This window comes from Pezoporus wallicus, unplaced genomic scaffold (assembly GCF_028554395.1).
Source record: "Pezoporus wallicus isolate ANWC-B61680 ecotype Strahan unplaced genomic scaffold, APGP_CSIRO_Pwel_v1 contig_3181, whole genome shotgun sequence".
Classification (NCBI taxonomy): Eukaryota; Metazoa; Chordata; class Aves; order Psittaciformes; family Psittacidae; genus Pezoporus; species Pezoporus wallicus.
Window position 1 is genome coordinate 6,496,826 of NW_026641700.1, and position 22,445 is coordinate 6,519,270.

General features: G+C 38.8%; 2 protein-coding genes across 7 annotated transcripts in view; one reads left to right on the plus strand and one right to left on the minus strand.

The window, feature by feature from the left end:
• The window catches only part of ANKRD28 (ankyrin repeat domain 28), a 116,567-nt gene that overhangs the window by 33,598 nt on the left and 60,524 nt on the right, over positions 1-22,445 (plus strand). Inside the window, exons 1-2 of one of the 4 annotated variants that reach the window (XM_057424905.1) lie at positions 7,088-8,606; positions 9,672-9,755. In XM_057424905.1, coding sequence (XP_057280888.1) covers positions 8,490-8,606; positions 9,672-9,755 — 201 coding nt within the window. In that variant the 5' untranslated portion in view covers positions 7,088-8,489. Of the gene's footprint in view, positions 1-7,087; positions 8,607-9,671; positions 9,756-22,445 lie in introns of those variants that run through there. The other 3 variants (XR_008974298.1, XM_057424903.1, XM_057424904.1) reach the window with 3 other exon arrangements.
• The window catches only part of WIPF3 (WAS/WASL interacting protein family member 3), a 302,270-nt gene that overhangs the window by 1,323 nt on the left and 278,502 nt on the right, over positions 1-22,445 (minus strand). The window lies entirely within an intron of this gene.

A 22,445-nucleotide genomic window follows, 5' to 3' on the forward strand; every position in this document is an offset into this window, starting at 1 on the left:
AATATTCTGAGCGGAAGTGGTATGTGTTTCTGACTCAACTTCTTTAGTGTTGGAGGAGCACTCCCAACCACTGCTGGTTTTGGCCGTGTGGGAATTCCATAGGAATTTCAGACAAACGTATTAAAGCAAACATTTTATAACCATGGCAACTTCCACGAGGATTCATATGGTTGGTGATACAAAACTGTGAAAGCCCTCTACTGACTGGCATAACTGACTTCACTTTTCTGCCTAAATTCTGTAAGTGGTACGGGATAAAAACTCACTCGTAAGAATCATATTTCAAGTTTGTAGAAGGTCTCGTAGAACACAAGGGTTTGTGTTTTGTGGCTACCTGCTACTGTTCTTATCTCTCAAAATTGATATTTCTCTTACGAACCTGAATCTTTTCTCTCATTTCAATGCTTTAGTCAATTCAGGTCTCTTTATTCTTTCTACATAACGTGAAGCACAGCTCAAAAGTGATACATACTCTGGTGCAACTGAAACGGTGCTGAGAAAACTTAGTCATCTAATGAATATTACAGGGAGCGGAGAAGGGGGAAAAGGAGACCTGCACATCTGCATTAAATGGCAGTATTGGGAGGAATAACCTTGATGTGATTTTTAATGGAGTAACTGCTTTGTGTTATTCCAAACTCATCAAACATGCTGCAATGACAGCTTTTATGTGTCATCATTTAGTGTGGAGATAGCAATAGAATCAGATTGGTCACTTGTAACAGGCAGCAGAACAACTCTTTTATTTCTAGGGATCTACCTGACTGGTGTTTGCTGCTTCAGAAGCTCAACAGTATGGCAATCCAGCAGAGTTTTAATGAGGAAATGATAGACTTGATTCCAGGTTTCTTGGGTCCAGCTAGAATTCCCTAATTTTCAGTCTCAACACCAGCACTGTCCAGTGCTGAATCTGGGTGCATTGCATTGCGCTACCTTTCTTCTAAGGGGGTTTCCAGCCTCCAGCAAAAGAACCAAAGTTAAGGAAAAAGAAAAGTGAGGATAAAGGTTATTGTCTTGTAGCCCATACAGCTAAATGAGCCTCAGTGGGGAAGCTGACTGTCCCAGTGGACCAAGTATAATGTGTTCCTAATCATCTACTGAAGAAGCAGCGGTTTGTTAAAAAACAAACCAAAAAAAGCCTCTGAAATCAGGGAAGCTGGAACTTGTTCTTTTCCCGTGTAACAATGAATGATTACAGTCAGGATTTGCTTTCCTGTTTGGCTTGGTTGAGGTTTTTTGATTAAGTATCTGGTAAGTGAGAATTGCTTAATTTCCTTGGGATACAGGCGTAAGGAATTGGTTTCAGTGCATCCAAGCAAGAAGAAACTGCTAAGCCTTTTATGCCGTACTTTAGAAGATGATGTACTAATATTCAGGGCTGCAGTCTCTGAGGGATGATGATCTTGTGCATTATAGTACCTGTCCTTGAAGAGCAGACCATGCACTGATCTGCAAGCCCCAGAATACATCTCTGAAGAGCAAAAAGCAAGCTTATTGTATGGTGAAAATAAGGCAATGTTAAACTGACCTTTTATTATGTGGATTTGGATTTAATTTTAATAAATTATGAGCTTGATTCTGTTTGCAGAAGCAGTATTGCAGGAAGAATTTTTTGAAGGGAAAATATATAAGATCAGTACTTCCTGTGCTCATCATTAGAGTATGACTGTAGATCAGTAGAAAAGTAGATCAAAGGAGATGTACTAATTCTTGTTGGTGTATGTGTGCGCCTTTGTGCCCAAAGGGAATTCTCTTAGTTGTTTTACCAGCTGCCCTAATACATCTTATTAGGATTTTAATTCAAGTTGTAAATTTATGAGAGTGTATGCACTATGGGTATAAGCACTTTCAAGGCAATGTGATAGATGGTATAAAACCGAGATGAGGTATTCTGCAGTCATGCATTTGCTCCAGCCAAACTACCTTTATCTCTTTCTTCTCCTTGGGAAGAAGCAATAGCATCACTTCCTGAAGCATCAGGCTGTCAGTGCCAGCTGTGACAGTGGGTTGATGTCTTCCGGTGTCTCTGGGTTGATGTGTTCGCTCCGCTATCGGTGCGTTCCTGCCCAGCCTCACCTCCCAGCAACTGGCTGGGTACTGCTGGGAGAGCACAGCTGACACGTGAAAGAGCAAACAGGGGTTGCTGAGACTTGGCCTTTGATTTCTGCTTGCTTTGTTTCCTTCAGCTCTGCTCTCAGACTGATGTGCACAGCTGAAATTGCTGCCTTCAGTAATTCTTCCTGGAAGGATACTGTGGTTATTATTGTAATTGATGCTGTTTTCAGTGCCAGAAAGCAAAATTAGCTGTGGACATGGTCTGAGCTGGAAGGAACTAAGAGGACCAAAAGTATTTCTGGTGTCTTGTGTCTTTTCTGCCTTCGCTATGCCAACAGGTGAAAATAATGTGTAAACTGTCAGTGAGGCTTGCTTCTTGTATTACAAAAACGTTTTTTAAAAGCTGTCATACTTGCAAAACACCTTTAAGTGTAGAGCTAATAACTGTGGGTTTGTGTGGGTTTAACAAATGCTGAAGTGTTTTGCCTGCTTCTCTCTTTGTGCTGGTATTTTGAGGTAATATTTTCATTTTCCAGCAGAAGTTGTCTCCTGTCACTTACCTTCTCCAAAAAAGAAAAACTGCTTTAAAACCAACCCGTCACCTGTCCAAAACCCACACCATACTACCTGAAATAGATTGTCTGTATCTATTCTGTCTTCATGGATGCAGACTTATCTTAACTATCCATAACAATGTATGTGGATAGATGCATTTTTTGGTGGTCTCTCTTTCCTCAAACAGGAGTTGTTTTGAATTCTAGTTGATTTTATAAGGATGACAATTCCAACGTCAGACATACACGGTTGTTATTAGGAAAGCTGTTGGGTGTAGTAGCTGCCTTCCATTTCAGTCAAAAGGCAGGGAAGTGGCTGCGATTAGATGCTGATGCTGAGTCAGTAGGAGCCCCCAGCCAGAGCACATATGTGTGAAAGCTTACAGTTTGGTTAAGTGTACAAATTAAGTTTACATCTTAATCATAAACAGACATCTTGCATTACAAACTTTTCTTGTGCTGCTCCAGTAAAGCTAGGATGAATGCTAGATTGTCTTCTTTGTCATGCTGGTGTCTCAGGTTTTGTTGCGATGACTTCATTTACTGGATTTTGTTAATTGCAGAGTCTTAATTTAATGAAAATACCTCTGAGTCTTAATAGAAGCTGTATACTTGCATCAGAAAAAAAGAACTGCCTGTGGTATCCGGGAAGTGCAAGCAAAGCTATTTTGCTTGTCCTTGGAAGCAGAAATGTGGAGTCTGGAGGCTAAAACTACTCTCCCTTTTCTGCATTCCAGCTATATTCTGGAAAAAACAGAGCAAAATTGGGAAGAAAGGTAGTAATTTCTTGTTGCTTTTGACTGTTCCTTTTGCTGATGCCACCTCATTCCCTCAGGAGTGGGGAGGAAACAGCAGAGGAGTTCAGACGAGTGACTCACAAGGCTTCTAGAAGTATTCTAGCTTATATTCATGGTGATGCTGAACACTCATCTCTGTCTATATGTGGGCAACACTTTAGTAAATATTCTAGCTAAATTACATAAAAATCTGCTTTTACTGGGACATGCCTGTGTACTTAGAGCTGTAGCTATTATAAGCGGTCTTTGTCTTCTGAAGAAATCCATAGATTGAGGTTTTTGCCTTGCAGAACTCATAAGAATTGTTTAAAAAATAATTCACAAGACTTGGTTCTAAAGTTTGCATTTTTTCTGGCAAGTGACAGAACAATTTCTGTCCTTTCCTAGATCTTTAATTGCATAAAATACAAAATTAAACCAGTTGGATAAATCTCAGCCCAAAAAAGGCTTGATAAGTGCTGATTGACAAGAGAGAAATCTTTATTTGGGTAGGTTTGTTGATACTGAATGTGCTTCAGTGAGGTTTTCAGTGTCATCAGCAGTGGTAGGTCTGTAGAAACAGATGCTATATTTAGCCAATTCAGAGTTCATGTTTTTACTGTCTGGTGTAGACATGGCTGCTGTCTGTGTTTTAACCTGCAGATTGCATTCTTGTAACATATTCAGTCTGTATGCACCCATGAAAGTCTCTTGGCAAGTCTAATTTGAAAATTACAACATCAATTTACTTATTTTTTATTATTTGCAAGCAGGTCCTGGAGCCAGAGCACAAAGGCTTTTTTAGCAAAAATGCATATCCTCACTATTGTCCACATGAAAATTCCTTCTGTTCTCTCTCCATTGCACTTCTTAAAACTTTAGACTTAATATGTAACTCTTACTTTGCTAACCATTTGATATTGTGGAGGCTATTGGATAATCACCCTCAAGCCTCAGCAGACATGACGTTCTTTTTTCTTAAGTTAGGCCATTTTTGACCCTTCTTGCCTACAACTCATTTAATAAGCTTTCTGATTGGAATTACGTGACATTTGGAGAAGATGGATGCTGATGAGCTGTCTTCAGTTACTTTAAGTTTTATTAAGGTAAACTGAAAAGTTTTTCTTGGGAGATGCATTGTTCTTTCTTCATACCTCTGCAAAAATCCATTACGATCCCTACATTAGTTTGGGCAGAGGATGCTTAAATTAATCCTCTTGAATTTACTCTGCTTTCGTTCTCTGTTACTGTTGTCTCTTCTCCTGCATTGAAATTTAGAAGATAATTGGCTGAAAACCTGAAACCTTTGTTTGATTTCTTTTAGTATAATTGTGAAATTCAGCTGTTGGCTTTCAGAATAGCTGTGGGGTAGCATTAGAAATCTGTATTTTGCACATCAAGATACCTTGGATGATTAGAGACGGTGTTTGCATTGAGGTGAAGGCTCTGCCTTCAGTTGAAAGGGATGGAAGCCGGGAAGGTTGTTTTTTTAAGTAACCTCTAAGTGCTACGTCATTGTAACCAAAAGTTTAATGCTTCTAGAACTGGGTTGTCCTTTAGTTACGGAAGTAATTGCACACATGCACATTCTTAGTGCGGGGGGGGGGGGGGGGGGGAGGTTCTGCTTACTTACATGGTTTAGATTGCTATCAAGATCAATGTAATATTGACTTGTGTCAATGTGTTGGTTCTCTTCTAATGCAAACTGGGATGTATTGGCTTTTAAGTCTGTGACCTTAGTAATGTCACCATTCAAAATTATATAATGTTATGCAAGGAATATATTAACTTGTTTTTTTAAATAGTTTGTATTTTATTTACTTACATGTAAGATTTCTAGAATAATCATCAGGGTAGAGTCAAATATTAACTCTTCTGTATTTTCACAATTGACTGTGAAGTCATATACATTTTTAAGGTGACTAGCTGATTTTAAGTGCACCAAGAACATTAGCTTTTGGAGAATTTGAACTAAATTGGGCATTATCTCTCTCTAGCAACATGTCCAGTTGGTAATTCCAAAGCAAGCATATGAAACCCTTAGCATTTGCTTACTATATAAAGGTACTGATTGGAGAAAAGTGTTCATTTCACTAAGCATATGATCTTAGTTAGAAGATGATTATCCAACAAGTGTGTGTGTTGTATGAAACCCAAATAATGCATTTTGTCAGTGTACTTTGCTCGTAGACTTAAAATCGGTGTGTGTGTGTTAATATTTCTTGTTATTTTTAATGAGTGTTTAGTTATGCAACTATGCTGCAGCGTCTATTCCTTAGGGCATTTTTCACAAATAGAAGGCAAACTGTTTTCTAGCTTGTGGTTGCTGTGTTGTGCTTAGCAGGCAGTGGGGTGTTGCAGTAGATGAGTCTTGAGGATGTCCATGGTTATATTTAAACTGGTTTTGCTGTGGCCAAGAAGAACACGAGTTGTCATATGTGTTCATGTGAATCTGTGCTGTTTCTTGTTAATAAATGGTTGAAATGCTAGAACAAAGCAGTGCAGTGTGCTAACAATGGGGCTTTATATAATGAACCGAATACATTTGTAGAGATGTTTTGTTAGTCACATGCTAGAAATGAGAGCACTTGGGAAATCTGAATCCAAAATTTCATGGTGAATCAGACACTGGTGCTGCATTCAGCCAGGTCAGCAGTCCTGAGCTCAGGAAGCCTAAGGCTAAGGTGCTCTTTTGCATTTATAAATCCCTTCACTTGCATGAAGTGCCAGCAGGGGTGTGTTAAGCAATTCATTATGTTGCAGTGAAGCTCTCATAGACATTATTTCAGGAGTGGTGATGTGAGCTTTTCCTGCCTGTGGCCTCCAAAGGTGGGAATTCAGTATGTCTATTAATAGCCAAGCCATTTAATGTACTGCTTAAACCTGTCTTTCTGCTGGGATTTATATGTGAAACCCGAGTACAAATGCTTTATTGGAAAGCTGTGAACTTGTTCACCATTGACAAAATCTGATCTCTCCAGCCACTGAAGGACAAGTGCCTTCATATTGCACAGCAGAAACAAAATCCCTCCCTCTGTTCCTGTAACACTGAAGCTTATCCAGCAACTTTGACAGAAGCCATTTACATAATACACCCACAAGCCAGCACCGTTTAGGCAGATTGAAACTGAAAGATTTATTCAGCAAGTTGTAGGGCTTTCTATTATGTTTTATTATCTTATATTATTATTATTTTATATTTAAATTATACTCAATGTAATTTTTGTCAAGCCGAAGAGATGTTTGTCTATACTAGTTGCAAGTAACCGTGGGTTTGGCCATTAGTAGTTGTCTTTCTAATGGTCAGCTGATTGCATAAAGAGTGATTTTACTTTAATTTTCAGATTATTCGTGTGGGGAGTTCCTCGTCTTCAGTGAGTTAAGCGAGGGCTATTTTGCTGCTCTGTCCAGTGCCATATGAGAGCAGTTAAAATGCTGGAGTTGTTTACTGCTCCAGTTGTTGTTAGCAGAGCCAGCACACCACATTTCCTTGTGGCTTTTAGTGGAAAATCTGAAGCAGTTGCTCCCAGTGATAGGATTTTTACGTTTTCGGCTGCGTTAGTCACAGGGCTGGCACAGGCGTAACTGCAAAGACTGCCCCCAAAAGAAAGAAAAAGGCGGCCTTTTTTTTTGTGCCAGAGGAAGTTGCGCTGGGAGCAGTGGCTGAGCTCTCTGGTAAGTGTGACATGTGAGCATTACTAGGCATTTCACCCCGCCAGGCTGCAGTCGCTGCTCGTCAGGCTGCTGCTCAGTGGGATTGCTGCTGTGGCAGTGGTTTGTCCGCTGCTCCTACGGGCTGTTAGTGACCGGCTCGGACAGACAGGCTTTTTCTAAGCTCTGCAAGGCTATCTGCTGATTGTGTAGTTTAACCTGTCAAGTGAAAAACCTGATAAGCAGAAGCTCTAACTGAAGAGGAGAAGCAGGTTGGCACAGTGACAGATGTTTGGATAAAGAAGTTGGCTCAGAGAAGATGTACGGAGTCTGATTTTTTTTTTCTTTCCTCTCCCCATCAATCTGAATGAAGACTATCATGGGAACTGTATGCACATGGTGATCAAAAGAAACACTTGAGTGATGAACTGCTTCTGCAGAAGTCTCAGGCAGTAATTCAAGCTTTTATGTGCAGTAGCTGGCTTGTTTTGCTGAAGCATTCCTCCTCAACAGCATTTCTCCGTAGCGCGTTCTCTGATGGAGCTACTGCCCGCTGAAGGGGAAACGAACACTCCGCATTGCTCGTCTCCCTGATGGAGTAACACCGTCTGCGCCGCTGTCGGTTGGGGAGGCTGGATTCCACCGGCAGCATTATTCAAGGAGTTCATTGTCCCTGTGGTCTGACTCATCGCATGTAAATGTACTGCAGCCGCGCTGCACGTTGCAGATATTTTTCTTGCATGGGAAAGAATTATTTTCCTCTAAGCAGGTCCTGAATAACTGTGGAAATGAGATGTGTTTTTCTGGCCGGGCTGTTTCTTGCACTGAGAAAAGGAAGCTGTAGAATGACAGGATGATCAGAAGGCGCGTTTATTTTCAGTCACCAGAAAAGCTGCGACGGTTGATTTAAAACTGACCTTGCGGGAGCGGGTATAGCTGCAGCCGTCTCTCTCAGGGCAATTGTTCCTTGTTCTGTCCTCAATAGGACGGTGTCGTGTCTTCTGCAACAATGATCTCACTGTGAGGGTAGAAGGACACCGTGGAAGTTGTGACATCAACAAAGACATTTGCCTGTGAGAGGACAGCTGTGTGCAGCAGTGAGTGCTGCTCGGATGGAATTGGATCGTGGGATATTTTTATCAGCCCTTCCACAATTCCATTTCTGTGGTTTCAATGCCTAGGGAAATCTTACTTTAACGAGAACAACTTTTTTGTGAGCATTGTCTGGAGCATCTCAGGGTGTTTAGATCTGAAAGATGAAGTGTAAGGGGGGATTGCAGTGTCCTGTTTAAAATGCTAATGCACCAGCAGTAGCACTCACAACTTTGTGAGTGCATGTGAAACAGGTGAAAGTGTTTCCTCATACGGTCCCTGTTGTGATACCTGTGGTCTGGTTCCAAAAATACCATTGCTGGCATTTTTCCGTTTGCTTTTGCTTCCTCAAACGGATCGAATGAGTCGAGTCTGTATTGTTGTTTTGGAGGAGGAGGAAGATGATTCTCCCACATTCATTTCCAAATTACCTCAGGAAAATGTATCTTTGCGTCCGTCACCCCCTGCAAAAGTGCTGGTAAGGCATGTCCTTTGTTGGCATATTTCCTGCTTACAGTGCTGTCGCAAATACCAATAGTAATATTAACATGAATGTGCATGATGCTGAAACAAGACAAAGTGGTGAAAACTGCTGATACTGAAGAGGGAAAAAACAGAAACTTAGTTGTAGAGTTAATATTTGCAAGGGCCCATTCCTTTCCATGTAACTATTTATGGTGCAGCAATACAGATCTCAACTCTTGTATTAATAGCAGAGGGTTTTTAGAAGGCTTTGTAAACTGTATTTGAAGAAAATGGTTTCCCCTGTTCCACTCCCTATTCCTCAGTGGTACATTTATGCAATACTACTTTAGAAACTGATGTAACCATTGCATTGCAGTAATATGCTGTGTTTATTTTGAGAACGGATAGAGTATATAATGTACATCAAGCAGGAGCTATTCTCAGCTAGAATAAGAAATAGCATAAGTCAAAATCTTGATGTAACTGATTCAAATTCCCACTTTCTGGAAATGGTCAACGCTGGTGACTGCGCTTTTATTGATTTATTTTGTTTTGTCAAGTGACTGACTTGACTTGACTTGCTAGCATACCTCAGCAGCTTTTCTGACTAAGAAACCCTGCTATATTTAGTAATAGATGTGTGTGAGTGTGAATTTGTTACCATACTCATCTGATGCACTTTGCTTTCCCACTCTATCCGAACAGGTGAAAAACTTCAGTAACTTCAGTCACTTGCAAATGTAAAAGGGGTTTGCTTGCTTATATTGTATAGAATTTGCAGCACATAACAGCCCTAATTTTATTATAAGGAGTTCTGTTTTCAGCTGTTATAAGCTAATCTTCTGGCCGTTTTTTTCCCCTCAATGTTTCACTGACTTACATTATGTTCATGTGTCTGACGTTTTTGAAACCTGGCATTTCTTCAATTCTAAATGGTGTTGCTGGTTTCTTTATTACTGCCTGGGATGTTTTATTTCGTCATCATCTTGTGTTTGTGTTATGTATCAAAAGAACATGTGTGTATCTCTGAAAGCTGAAATGGGTTATATTCTAAGATGGGTTTTTTCCTTCATTTCAGCCACCATTGGTTCAAGCTATATTTAATGGAGATCCCGATGAAGTTCGAGCACTGATTTTTAAGAAAGAAGATGTTAATTTTCAGGTAAAACCAAACACCATTAGCTTTGACTACGTTTTAGCTTTGTTTTGATACAGCTTTCTGCTGTACTAATCACTTTAAGACTGCTAATTTGTGAGTTGTAGATTTTACTGCTTTTACCTAATAAGCAAAGTAAAGCCTATGCCTATGCTTAATACTGGGAAGGAGTGTAGTTTTGTAGATTTGTGTTGATAGTAAAGACCTAATTCTGTATTCCTTTCAGATGTTAGTTCTTCAGTGCCTGGGTAACTGAAAAGCTTGTTTATACAGTTGCATCACACTTCTTAGAAAGTTAGACAAGAGTGATGCTATGTAGGCCTTGATTAAATACAGTGTATAGTATACAGTAGACTAGTATAAGAAAATAGTCTGGGGTTTCAGTAGGTAGGTTTAATAGTGGGTTTTAAAAAGGGAAGCCTAATGGTTATGTTAATAAGTAAAAATGAGAAATTCTGCTTCTGTGTCCTGTTTGCAATGCTGCAAACCCAGACACTGCACTACAGAAATGAAATGGAGTTTATTTCACTGGGTGAACTTCCAAGATTTGAACAACATGCAGTTACTGTAGTTAATTTCTATTGAAATTCTAGTACAAGTTTGACTTTTTGCAGGATAATATAGCATAAGCTCTTTACCTTGATTAGAAGTTGCTTTGATTATTAAAGCAGACTGACCTAAACTTTTTAGGCTATAAAACTATGGGAATATATGTAGCTGTTTCTCTTTCAAGTGATCAGAGCAAGAATGGTGCTAAAAAGCAAAGGCCAACATCTAGATGCAATTTAGTGGCCAATGCAAGACCATAATAATGCTTTGCATTTTCTTCGTGAGAGATGTAAACCAAAAGAAAATAGTTTGGTCTGTATATTTTGATATTTAAAAGCATTATGCAGAATTTATGTCTGACCAATGCCAGCTGAAATACAAGAGAGCCCTCACATTGTCTTGAAGAACTTGAGTTGGCACCCCCTGTAAGTTGATGTCAAATCTGAGGTTCTGTTTGATGAGGTTGGACTTGTTTCCTTTTTCAGTAGCTTTGCATGTTCTGAAGCAAGATAGAATGGTGGGTAATACAGTATCAAAAGACTTGCTCTCATAGCTGAACAGCAGATTATCAGTTGCATATTATTCCAGACTTCTCATATGTTCACTCTGGTCATGTTGCCATTTTTATTTTTGAAAGCTGGTTAGTCTATATTGTTTCATTTTTGTTCCTTCATGTGTAAGTCAGGTTTAGCATTCATAGCTATAGTCCCTGTGAACAAAGTTAGGTTAGTATCTCTCTGTTTTTCTGATTATCTATTACAAAAGCCTCTGCTAGACTTCAGTATGTGTGTGGTAGTGGTTTGGGTTTGGTGTCTGTTTTATCTCAAGTTTTGTCAAATAGTTGCCCATAAAGACAAAGTCAGCAGATGTGCTTAAATAGGAAAGCAGACAGTTGTTTGATGTCTTTGAAGGTGGTTACTTCAGACTAACAGGTAGTTAACAGTGAAGAAAAATGCTGTAGGTAGAAGATAAAAACTCTGGAGGTTATTATTCCTTTCTGTGGATACATGTCCCTTTAACAGAATGTGTGTGCATCTTAGGCTAGAAACACCCAAGGTGTGTTTAGAATCCATCCGGTACGAATATGCAGCCACCTTGTTCAGCTTAGGCAGATGCTTAATCACATGTGACCACTCCTTCCGACCATGGCACTTCTAGTCCTACTACAGTATTTAATACTACATTCACGTGTATCCCTTCAAATGCTGTTGGAACTAAAGGAGCACATAAATTCACCCATTATTTGGTAGATATGAAGTAAACTGCCTAGTGGGTTTTTCTTTGTGTCTGCCTCTGTGTTTTGTTCTTTTCCTTGGGTTTCCATTTGCTGTATGTACTTGGCTGGAGATTGTATGTCCTAGATCCAGAGTTGTCCCCTTAGTTACATGTTAAAAATTGGTGTGGACAGGAGGGAAAAAGTGAATGAAATGAAGTGGTTATGTATATTTCCTAATAAAGAGAAGGACTGCAATAAACTGCTTTGACAGTTGTGGATTATATTAGAGCAGTGTATATGTTAGATTTTTTCCACTTTGTTATCCAAGTGCTTCAGTACAGTTGTTTGAATTCCAGAGCTGTTCCCTCCAATGCCTCTGCAGAGTCATCTCCCCCTCTCAGGAGCAGCTAATTATTTTGCAGTTTGTATTCTAATAGCTGAGATTCCTTCCTTCCTCCTGTCCCCAGAGCATGGGGTTGGACTCTGCAACTGGAGACCTAGCAGGGTTCTGCTAATTACTTTTGCCCGGTAGTGAACTGCAGATAGAGCTGTTGTAAGTCTTTGTTGTGATGGTGACATTCATCTAGAGAAGTTGTTAGTGTCTTGATGAAATGTGGGTGGTTTTTTCCTTCTGTTATCATTGAGCTTCTTTTACCTGTTTATTTCCAGGGTATGTTATCATGAACATTAATTGCAGTTGGCTCAGTCTTTTAAAGCTAAAGGAGCTGAGTTTGTACTTTTGTCTTCTTAAAGCTAGGCAGTGGTAACTGTTAGATATTATGGTAATATCTAAAGATTGCACCCTGGTTGGGCTGTATTGGAGCATTATTCCTAAAACAGATGATGTCTTCTACCATAGCATTATATTTAGAAAGATTCTGAGATAGGCAGCTTTTCATAGCATGAGTTGCTGCGTACGACTGTAAGATGACGTACTGATAGCAAACAGGCTTTTTCAGGAAGAAGATTGTTCTCTGTTCATGCCACACCAGACTTCTTGAGTCACTGGCTCAGTCTAGATTTAGAAAGTATGTATTGTATTCCACCCTGCAGTTGTAATCTTTTGAGAAGAAGGAGCTAATGGAGGGTATCCCTAGCTGCTTAAATGGTGGTTCAGAAATGCAAGTTGGAAGGGGGCAGCATCTTTATAGACATAACTGGTTTATAGGAACTTTGTTCAAGTATGTTATTTGGAAAGTGAACTCTCTTGAGGCTTCCATTAATGGAAAAATGGAGGGGAAGGGGTTGTCCCCATCTCCCCCCACCTTCCGCAAGAAAGCTTGAGAAACAGTATCTGCTTTTGTTTCATGGGTCAGGCTTAAATCACACGTACCACATACATCAAACCTGATACAGTTTCTGTTTTATGCATGGCTCTTGCTATGCTCTCTGTGTGTATGTATATATATGTATGTTATTTATTATTATTTCTTCGTACCATCCTGAGCTTTTTGAGACTTGGCAGTAAGGAAGACCTTGTGTCATAACTGACATATGTGATATCAGTTAATGGGGTTTGTCAACATTTCCTGCTCTTGCTAATTAGATTAGTATGGCTAGTTTGAATGGTACCTACTTTACAGCAGTTAGTTTCAGCTAACTAAATTATTTCAGCATTGCCTTTTTTAAATCGGGATTTGTTTGTTTTTCAGAGTTGGAGACCTGTTATTGTTGCAAACTGCTATTTGCATTCATAACCCAAACTTTTAGGATGTAAACTCAGTTTAAACGATCATGAAAATGGAATATTTCATCTCACCTACTTAATGGTAATATAATTCTGTGGAGGGCATACAAGCTTACTGTTAAAAATAGTTTAAAGGTTTCCTATCTGACTGTTGAAATGATTGTTCAAAATCAGAACAATCTGTCCTCCGCCTAGACCTATTAGGATAATATTTCTTGCCATGACAAGTGATATTTCAGGTAACCCAATATGCAGTTTTTATAACCTGATTGCACTTGATCTTAGCTGAGGGGATGAACATCTGATCCTCTCTGGAACTGGTGTCAGTGTGCCCCTTGCTCTTATGCTAAGCCGAACAAGTGCTCTATTTGGAGGAATCCCCAAACCACACAGATCTCTCCCAGTGTTGGACAGTTCTCACTGCTCCTATTTAAGATAGTGATATTGACATATGTTATACGTATTTAAACACAAATCACCTGTATCTTACTGCTCATTGTGCTTTGTGAGATTAAAATAAATTTAAACTACAAAATATATTTTAAAGGTGCGTTATGTGAGAGTTGGTGCGGTTTCTTCCAACATAAGGTGTAAGATGGGAAAGTGAAATTCTGCATACTGTACTGAGGACTGTTGGAATCAGGGTTATCTGTATGATTTCTAGTCTGGACTACTTGCCATTCAGCACAGCTTTTTTTCTATAGTAAGTAACCAAAAAAAAAATAAAGCTCACCTGTGCTACTATTTTGGGAAGAAAGGAAAAGAAAACAAAACCATAAAACCAAACAATCCTGTCTGCCCTCCTTACCCGCACCTGTACTAGATAATGGTGAACTGTTGCCCATAAATGATGAGTTTTGTTCCTGGCACTTACAAGGGGTATGATCTGGTAGCACCAAAGTGCCAGGTCCAAATAGGAGGGTAAGTGTAAGTATCTGAATCTATTATATTGAGCAATAGGGTTGCTGTCTGCTGACTGTTGTAGTAAAGATGTGGGCTCCATTCCCAGCCCTGCTGAAGTCTGGGTAATTTCTGTGTGTTATTTGCATGCTAGGAGAATGTTTCTCGATGTTGGTCTAGGGTAAGATATGACATCTTACTTGATTTCCTGGTGATGTTTTAGCTTATTTTACTCTGGAGTTCGTTGCATATGCTGAAAGAGACCAGAATAGGTTTGTTAGTTTGGTGACAAGTCTAGGACTTCACATACAACATTGGGTTTGGGTACAAGGAGAAACAGATTATTGGGAGTTTCAGATATCCTAGAAATTCACGAACGAATAATGAAAATTAGAGCACGATTTAAGAAACCAAGAAGGATTGTTTGTGATGCCAAGTACTGAAAGAGGTTAAATAGGACAAAAGCTGGTAGTGAGCGTGAGGTCCTGGCTTTTATCTTAACCTTGTGGGTTACTGTTCTTTTTTTCTGCAGACTTGAGAATGCAGTCTAGAACAGGGAATCCTGAATTACTTGGCTGAAATATGGAACATTCAATGTTCTGATCATACAAATACATTCAGTACTTATTTCATATATTAAAAGAATTTTTATATACATCATTATGTGGAAAACTATAATTGCTGCCTAATTCAGCAATTACATTGAAATAGCTCTCTATGTCCAGAACCTTACAAATAAACAAAAAACCTTAATGTCTAATGAAGTAAAAGTAATCTTTAGGAATATTTTTACCCTTATGTTATCTTTCTGTAGCCAATTTTTTGACCAGTGAGTAATGTGGATGTGTTTTATTATTGTTTTTGATAAAAGGTGTGCATGCATACAGCTACAGATGTCAATTCACTTTACTTTGACATACCTATGCTTCTAAAAACCTTTCTGCATTAATTACTTTGCATTAATTGTTTGAATTATACCTTTTTTTTTATCAGTGCCTTTTGTAACGAGCCGTGTTTGTGTAAGAATTTGTTGGTTGGGACAGCTGGAAGTCAGTGCTCAGAGGAGGTGAATATGTAATGTTTTCAAATAGTGGTGGTTCCTCTGCAATACCATGCTTCTGTGCTTTTTTTTGGGGGGGGGGGGGGGGGGGGGTGGTTCAGGGAGGCTGTTTTTTTAACAGGGAGCGGAAATAGCTTTGAAAACACTGGAGTTAGCTTTGACAGTTTTGCACTGAGATTTTCATGGGACAGATAAAAGCAATGGGCATGCAGGCGTGACAAATCCTACTCCTTTGCGCTTCAGGAATACTGTGACTTGATCAGAAGAAAAGGGTTGTGATGTTTTGTAACTGTTTGTGATTTGGTAAACCCGGAGAATGCTTGCAGGGAAATAGTTTTCCAGGCCAGTTCATCTGTAACACTTCTTGTTATTAGATAAAGCTTTTGGCAGTCAGAGCAAAGCTACCATGTGGCTTTGGTATCTGAACTGGTGAGGATAAACAGGAGTTAAAAACCAGCATAATGTAGCAAAGGCTAAGCAGGAATCGTGCAGTTTTTAATTCTTCAAGCTGTTTCTGAAGAGGTGAGAGATTACGTGTTTGCCAACTAGTCTGTTTGTCTCAGGCGTGCATTGGACCCAGTCTTAGTAGCTATTTTGGCGTGATTCTGCAGGCAGCATAGACTATTTGCAGGACTTTTTTGTGTTGGCAGCTGGAGTTGGCAACAAAAACTTGCACTAACGTATTTGGTAGTGTGGAGCAGCCTCTTACTGTATTCCCTGGCAGGACAGACTCTGTAATCAGCGCTCTTCACTTCTGGTTTGCTGATGTAAATGTGAGGGAGGAATTCAGATGGCATCCAGAAAATAGTAAGATATTCTGAAGAGCACAGTTTATTTATTCATTTGGTTTACTTCCTATGTGAATAGGTCAGGCTGTGAAGCCTGCCTTTCTTGAGCAATACTTTTAAAAAAGAAAATAAGTATTTTTTTTTTAATGGGTCTTTGCTAATTTTCAATTGCAGGCAAACATTTAATAAGGAGATACTGTAATTATTGTAACTTGAACTGTCTAGACTGACAATGTGGATGTGTAGCTGTAATAATGCCTTGGAGGAATACACAATTTGGACCTATTTAAAACAATCTTAAATTTAAGGCTTTCTCTCCAAAAATGTTGTAATATCTCGAGTCTGTAATCACAGCAATGTGACTTTTGATGTGTTAATAAAGTACAGAGAAATATTTGCGTGTTCTCCACTATTGAGAACACTTTTTTTTTTTTTCTCAGGGAGGTTTGGAATGAGGGCAAATTTTCATTTCCCATATTTTATAATGTGTTAGTTGTAGCTGATGTGATGTGTTATACCTTCAGGTTTTATCAAGGAAAGATTGTTTTAAAACTGTTTGTTAATTTTCCAAATTATTTATCAATTTAAAATTCTTTTCAACTTTCGTGTTGGGTTCGGGGGGGCTTCTTTGTTGGTTTGGGCTTTTTTTTCCCCACTAAAAAGGTTTATGCTCAGTTGAACATTATTTGTGATCTGGTTTTATTTCCAGTTTAGAATGTAGCAGATTTAAGGGATAAAATTACAGGTGTTTGTGAGTTTGAAAGACTTTTCAATATGACAAGAACATAGGATGAATTACAGCTCAAATTTGGTACTAGTAATTTTAATCCAGTTTCATCCACTGGATTATCAAACACAATGACTTGCTGTGATGTTTCCCTGCAAATAAGAACTACATATTGAAAAGACACATATGTACATGTGTGTGCCTACATAGATACACAGACAAGTTATATATAAAACGTGTATGTAATTATATATTTCACAAGGTATAGTAGCTTATGAGATGCTAATGAGAGAAAACATGTAATGAATCGACAGTGAGAACAGCCCTTTGAAATGATTGTAGGAGGTCACAGAAGAAATAAAATATTTCTGTATAAACAAATACTGAGAATCCTTCCAGTAAAATAACATCCATGAGAAGCACAGGCCTTGACATAGTGTAGCAGTTCCTGCCTGGCAGCCCCTGCCTGGAACCCAGCTTCGGGTGCTGGAGCAGAGAGTCAGATGTATTGGGCAAGTGGGGGGGCAGCAAGACCTCACAGGGAGCAGATGGAGTTGGGATGGGCATAAACCACAAAACAGACTTGGCCATTTTTGTAGTTAATGGCTTTATTTAATTTGGTATGTTTTCATTTTGCATGAGGTATATGTAAATACATTTTTTGTGCGTATGGGAGAGATGAAAATAGTATGTAGTCTGGGGGACTAATGGTAGCGCTCATCTTCTCTGTCCTGCTTGCTTATGGACTTCCAAAATTTTCTTAAATGTTTCCAGCACTAACAGGAACCCCTGTTTTCCTGTGTGAGCAGCCTGGTGAAATGATCAGTCCTAAGGCTCTCTGGCTTTATAGTATTAATTTCATTGAAAATTCTTTACATTTGAAGAATGGCAGGAAAATACTGTGAAGAATCCTATTTTATGGGAGTTTGTAATCCTGTGCAGACAGGAGCAGGTTCCACCTGCTCAGAACTTGGAGCTGAACATCAGTCTTAATGTGGTGCTGAAGTGTCTTGTGAGCAAGAAGGTCTAGGAATTGTTTTTCAGAAGGGCATTATGTGACTATCACAGGCAAATCTGTTTGGTGTTTTATTAACAAGATACAGAGCTAGCTTGTACAACATCTTGCCACCAAATATGCTAAAGTTTTAATGAGGTATTTTTAAGGGAGTAGGTACAGTTCAGTACCACCATATGGGAATGTCCACGGGTTATTTTGGTAAAGAATTAAGACAGTTCTTAAAAACATGAATATTCATGTTATGTATCTGAAGGGATAGGAAGAAGCTTTGCTGCAAGAAATGTAGGGAAGCTTTTCCTATAGGAAAGCTGCTTCTACTTCTAAAGGATCTGTTACAAGGCTGTTTGATCCATGGATCTGAAGCCTGACTGATTCCAGAAGTGGGGCTTTGGAGACCTAATTCTTCTGAGTTTTGTGGAAACTTGCTGCAAGTTTTATATTCTGAAGAGTATCCCCCAGCTAATCAAAGGTTTTAGTTCATAATATAGCTGTTCTTTACTGTTACTGAACTTTAAAAGTGGTGGATTTCCTGTTCATTAGTGTGGAATGTTTTTTCAAGCATGTCATCTGTAATGAATAATCAGATGTCTTATTTCCTTTTAAGTGGCTTAGAGTGAATCGTGTTTTTCAGCTTCAATATCAAGTGTGTCCAAATGGTGTTGAGTTCCAATTCTGGTGTAGAAACAGATTCAGAGTGCTTTAAATACAGTTTTGTATAATTAGGCATTTTTCTTCAGAATTGAAACTCTTAATGAGGGAAACTTGCCAGTCCAAATAGGAATAATTCCTTGCCTCATGTTGATAACACTGTATTTAGCCTGTGCAGATGATATTTTCAGATGTATTGAGTGTCTGTTTTTAGTGATCAAACAGAACTTCAACAGAATTATGCGATAATCTGACTAACATCAGGAAGTTGCTACTTGGTATGCTGAATTCTCTGGGTTCTCTTCTTTCTCAAAAAGTTACCATTGCAAAGGTTAGGATTCTCTGAAAAGAAGAATGTGGTTACTTGGCATGGTGCTGCCTTGAACAGGTAATGAGAAATATTCTTGAGAGACTTCGTATGAATTGATATTAGTGTGGTCTACTGCTCAGGCTAATATATTCTCCTTCTCATCAGGTCTAGTAAGCTCACTGGGTACTATGCTAATATGGTTATACCGTTTGCTAAACGGGGCAAACAAGCTTGGTTATCTGCATGGTGGTGTTTTACCGTATTGGCTGCGCACTGAACTTGTTTTACAGTAGTTGGGGATTTGACAGACAGGTTTTGTTTCAGTCATTGTTATTTAACACTGAAAATTTGGCACTGATGTAGAGAACCAAGAATACTTAGATCAAATTTAAATGTGTTTCAGGGATTTTGTGTCTGAGTCTCCAGTGTGATTCTTAGTGATAATGATTTTGTAGATCATGTCTGGTTTGCCGTATTACTTTTAGTGATTATTACTAAAGACTGTAACCTTCAAAGCATAATTGAAGTTCTGCATTTCCTGCTGCTTTTATAAAACAAGCTAGAGGCGAGGTCTTGAATAGTTAAGAGCTTACTGGGGTTACTCCTGGCAGTTGCTGTGCCTGTTGTGCAAAGGATTGGTATTTGAGAACAGAACATCCCCACTGAAAGAGCAGAGAGAACAAAAAAGCTCAGTAGAGTTAATGTGTGTTAACTTCCAACATTGACACAGTCCGTAAAGAATGCATTGCCAGTAACAGCAAGATAGGATTTTAATTCACTGATTATTTGCAGTAGCTTTCTGGGTGAAAACTCTTAATGCACACCTTTGAACAAGAGAATTTCTCCACTTTGCAAGTGTTTAAAGCCATCTTGCCATATCTACTATGGAATATCTAATGCACTATCAGTAAACACCATCATTTCCTTCATCCAGTTTGGCTCTTGTACACAGACACTGTGCGAGGCAGAAAACCCTTTTTAAGTTCCTTAAATCTACTCTAATAAAGGATGGATGTATATCAAAAACTTGGAAAAGAAAGTGTTTCTCATTTACTACTACATGTTGTAGGGAAGTCTCTTGTTGAGTCTCAGTGATTGTAGAACCTAGAAAGGCTCGTGCTGGTGTCGTGTCTAAGACCATATGAACTGGAAGCTCATTACAATGAGGGGTTCTCTGGGTTCTTGATGAATAGTGTGCCCCAAAAGTTCAGATACAGTGTCTGTCTGTAATATGAAGTTTGAGGGGGAATTTCTCAGGCCTGTGATATCATCAGCCTGTACCTTTCTGTCTCCAAAAGCAATGAAATTCTGTTCTCTTTTCAGTCTTTTTAAAACCCTGCTTTATTATGGCTCCTCCTTATCATTAATTAACTTCAGATTTTATTTGCATGAAATACTAGTTATGTATGTTTGTGATTATGGTAACTTATAAATCAATTACATTATGCTGGTTTATTGTCTCAAAGGAGTGAAATGTCCTGCTGTAGTTGCTCCTAGCTCTTCCTATAATGACATGTATCTTCTAGGCTTATCCCCTATCCGCTTAGCTTAAGGAATAGTGCAAGTAAAATACTTTGATCTGAGCTTACCAGCAGTTTTGGAGGAGTTTTGTTCTGTTCTAGCAGAGGCTTTCTGTTGGGTTTCTTTTCTGATCAGTGATGGGACTTTTTGTTTTGTATTGCAGACACTTACTGTGTGGTGGAAGGATTTTTTAACTCTCATTCTTCAGAATAGATTTTTCTTGCCTAACAATTTGTCTCTGTATTAGCACAGACTGTGTTGTCTGCTAGTATGAGTCAGATGATCAGGATAGCTCAAGGATCTCTAAACAGGACTTTGCATATTGCAGCCAAATGACCTTACTTTATGAGGCTATTAAACATAATGTTTTAGCTTGCTCCAAGAAGAGGTGATAACATAAAACACACAACAACATCGTTTCCTGTCACCAAGACAATGCAGTTAGTGAAAAGAATACCTGGCTTACATCAGACAGGTGTAGGATTGTCATTCTAGCCGTAGGCTTTGCAATGAAAAAGGCAGAAACCCTAGTTTTTCTGAACAAAAGTATCATGGACTCAAACATAATGTGATGGATTTAAATTGTGGTGGAGATGTGCATACCTTACCTAGTGTGGTGTGATCTTTCACGGGAAAATAAACAGAGCCTGTTTTGTACTGTTTTCTCTCTTGGCATCTTCTCTTATTTGTGTCCTCAGCTGTTACGGAATGGATGACAGGGTAAGACGAGGCAGTCACTGTCCCTTGCTCACCCCGCTCTGCGAGCATAGGCTGGGTTATGTAGATGTGCTCCGCATCACTGTATGCTCATTATGGAAAGTCCTCTCTTTTACTGCTTTGTGTTTCTCAGAAACAGTTTCAGGGTTATTATTTATTATTTTTCTTACCAGCAACTGCATTCTGATTAAAAGCTGGGATTTGCTTCTGCTGTACATGCCAGGTAAATGTTTACAAATCATTTACTTGGTATTCGGGAAGGGTAAAGCCAAGGGAAAGGTTTTTTTAATGAGATATTATTGTATCCTTTTTTCTTTAATACAGCATCGTTAAAAATGCTACAGAGGTTTGTGGGTGGATATTTTTTAAGTTTTAATGGTGAGGTTTTTTGTTGTCACCCCTGCCCTCTCTCTGCCCCCCAAATGATCTGGTGTATTAATAAATAGTCTTGACCCTAAAAGTTGTTCTAATTCCTGAGTTAGAGGAAAGAAAAATACACAAAAATACTGGAAAAAATACTTCAAAAATACTGGAAAGATACAACTGAGCTATCTTACTTGTTCTTAAAAAGGAAGTTTTAATAAATGTGGTTGAATATAAGTGAGTATTCAAATAGAATATGTCACTACAATATATACATATGAATGCTTGATGTTTTTTTCTCTGCAGACTTAGTTTTAGTGGTTCCCACCAGATTACTTTGACACTTCAGGCATTTTAGAAAGGAGCCAAACTTTTAATGAGCTTTTTATTTGTAAGATGTTAGTTTGTGTGTTAATTGTGGGTAATGGTTCAGTGAGGATAGAGTTTTTCATCAGTTTAGTTTTCTTCTATGAGTAGAATCAAATAATCATTAGCTATGTAGGAAGTAAATTATTTTCAATGGATTCTGGTACTGTTCTGTGAACAGCAAATTCAGTTGCAGAAATTCAGTATAAAAAAATGTCTGAAGGCATCAGAATAAATGAGGATGCTTTTGGGATTGCAGAAGATGTCCAGACAGCAGTCATGCAGCATGAATTCTTCCCTGCCTCCTCCTTCATGGGGATTCCCATTTATCTTTGTGTCCTGTAATGTGGAATGATGTGAGACAGGCACTGTCGTTCTGCTCTCCTCTAGGTAAAGGTAAAACTCGTATGTTTGACCAGCTGTTTTTCTGTAAGACTCCAATACACTTCATGTCAGGGAAGACGTGATAGTCTGGGATCCTCCAATAACCTGAAAAGGAATAGATAGCTGTTCTATTATGGAGCGCATTAGTTGGTCACCATTGTTATAGTCTCTAAAACTCCATATAAAGACGTATCTGTGATACTTACTTCCCCCCCCCGAAAACTCTCATCATGGCAGATACCTTCCTGTGCCATGGATGGAGGCTTCCTGACCTGGGTTCATTCTGTTGTTCATTCATTTCTCATGATGGAAATGTGGATATAGCTCAGAAGATTTATATTGCCAGATTTCTTAGTCTTTTATCACAGCTGTTAGTGACAAAATCAGAACAAAAAGTTTGTTCAGTTCTGTAGTTTTTAATGCCACTCAGCATGGGTTCCTC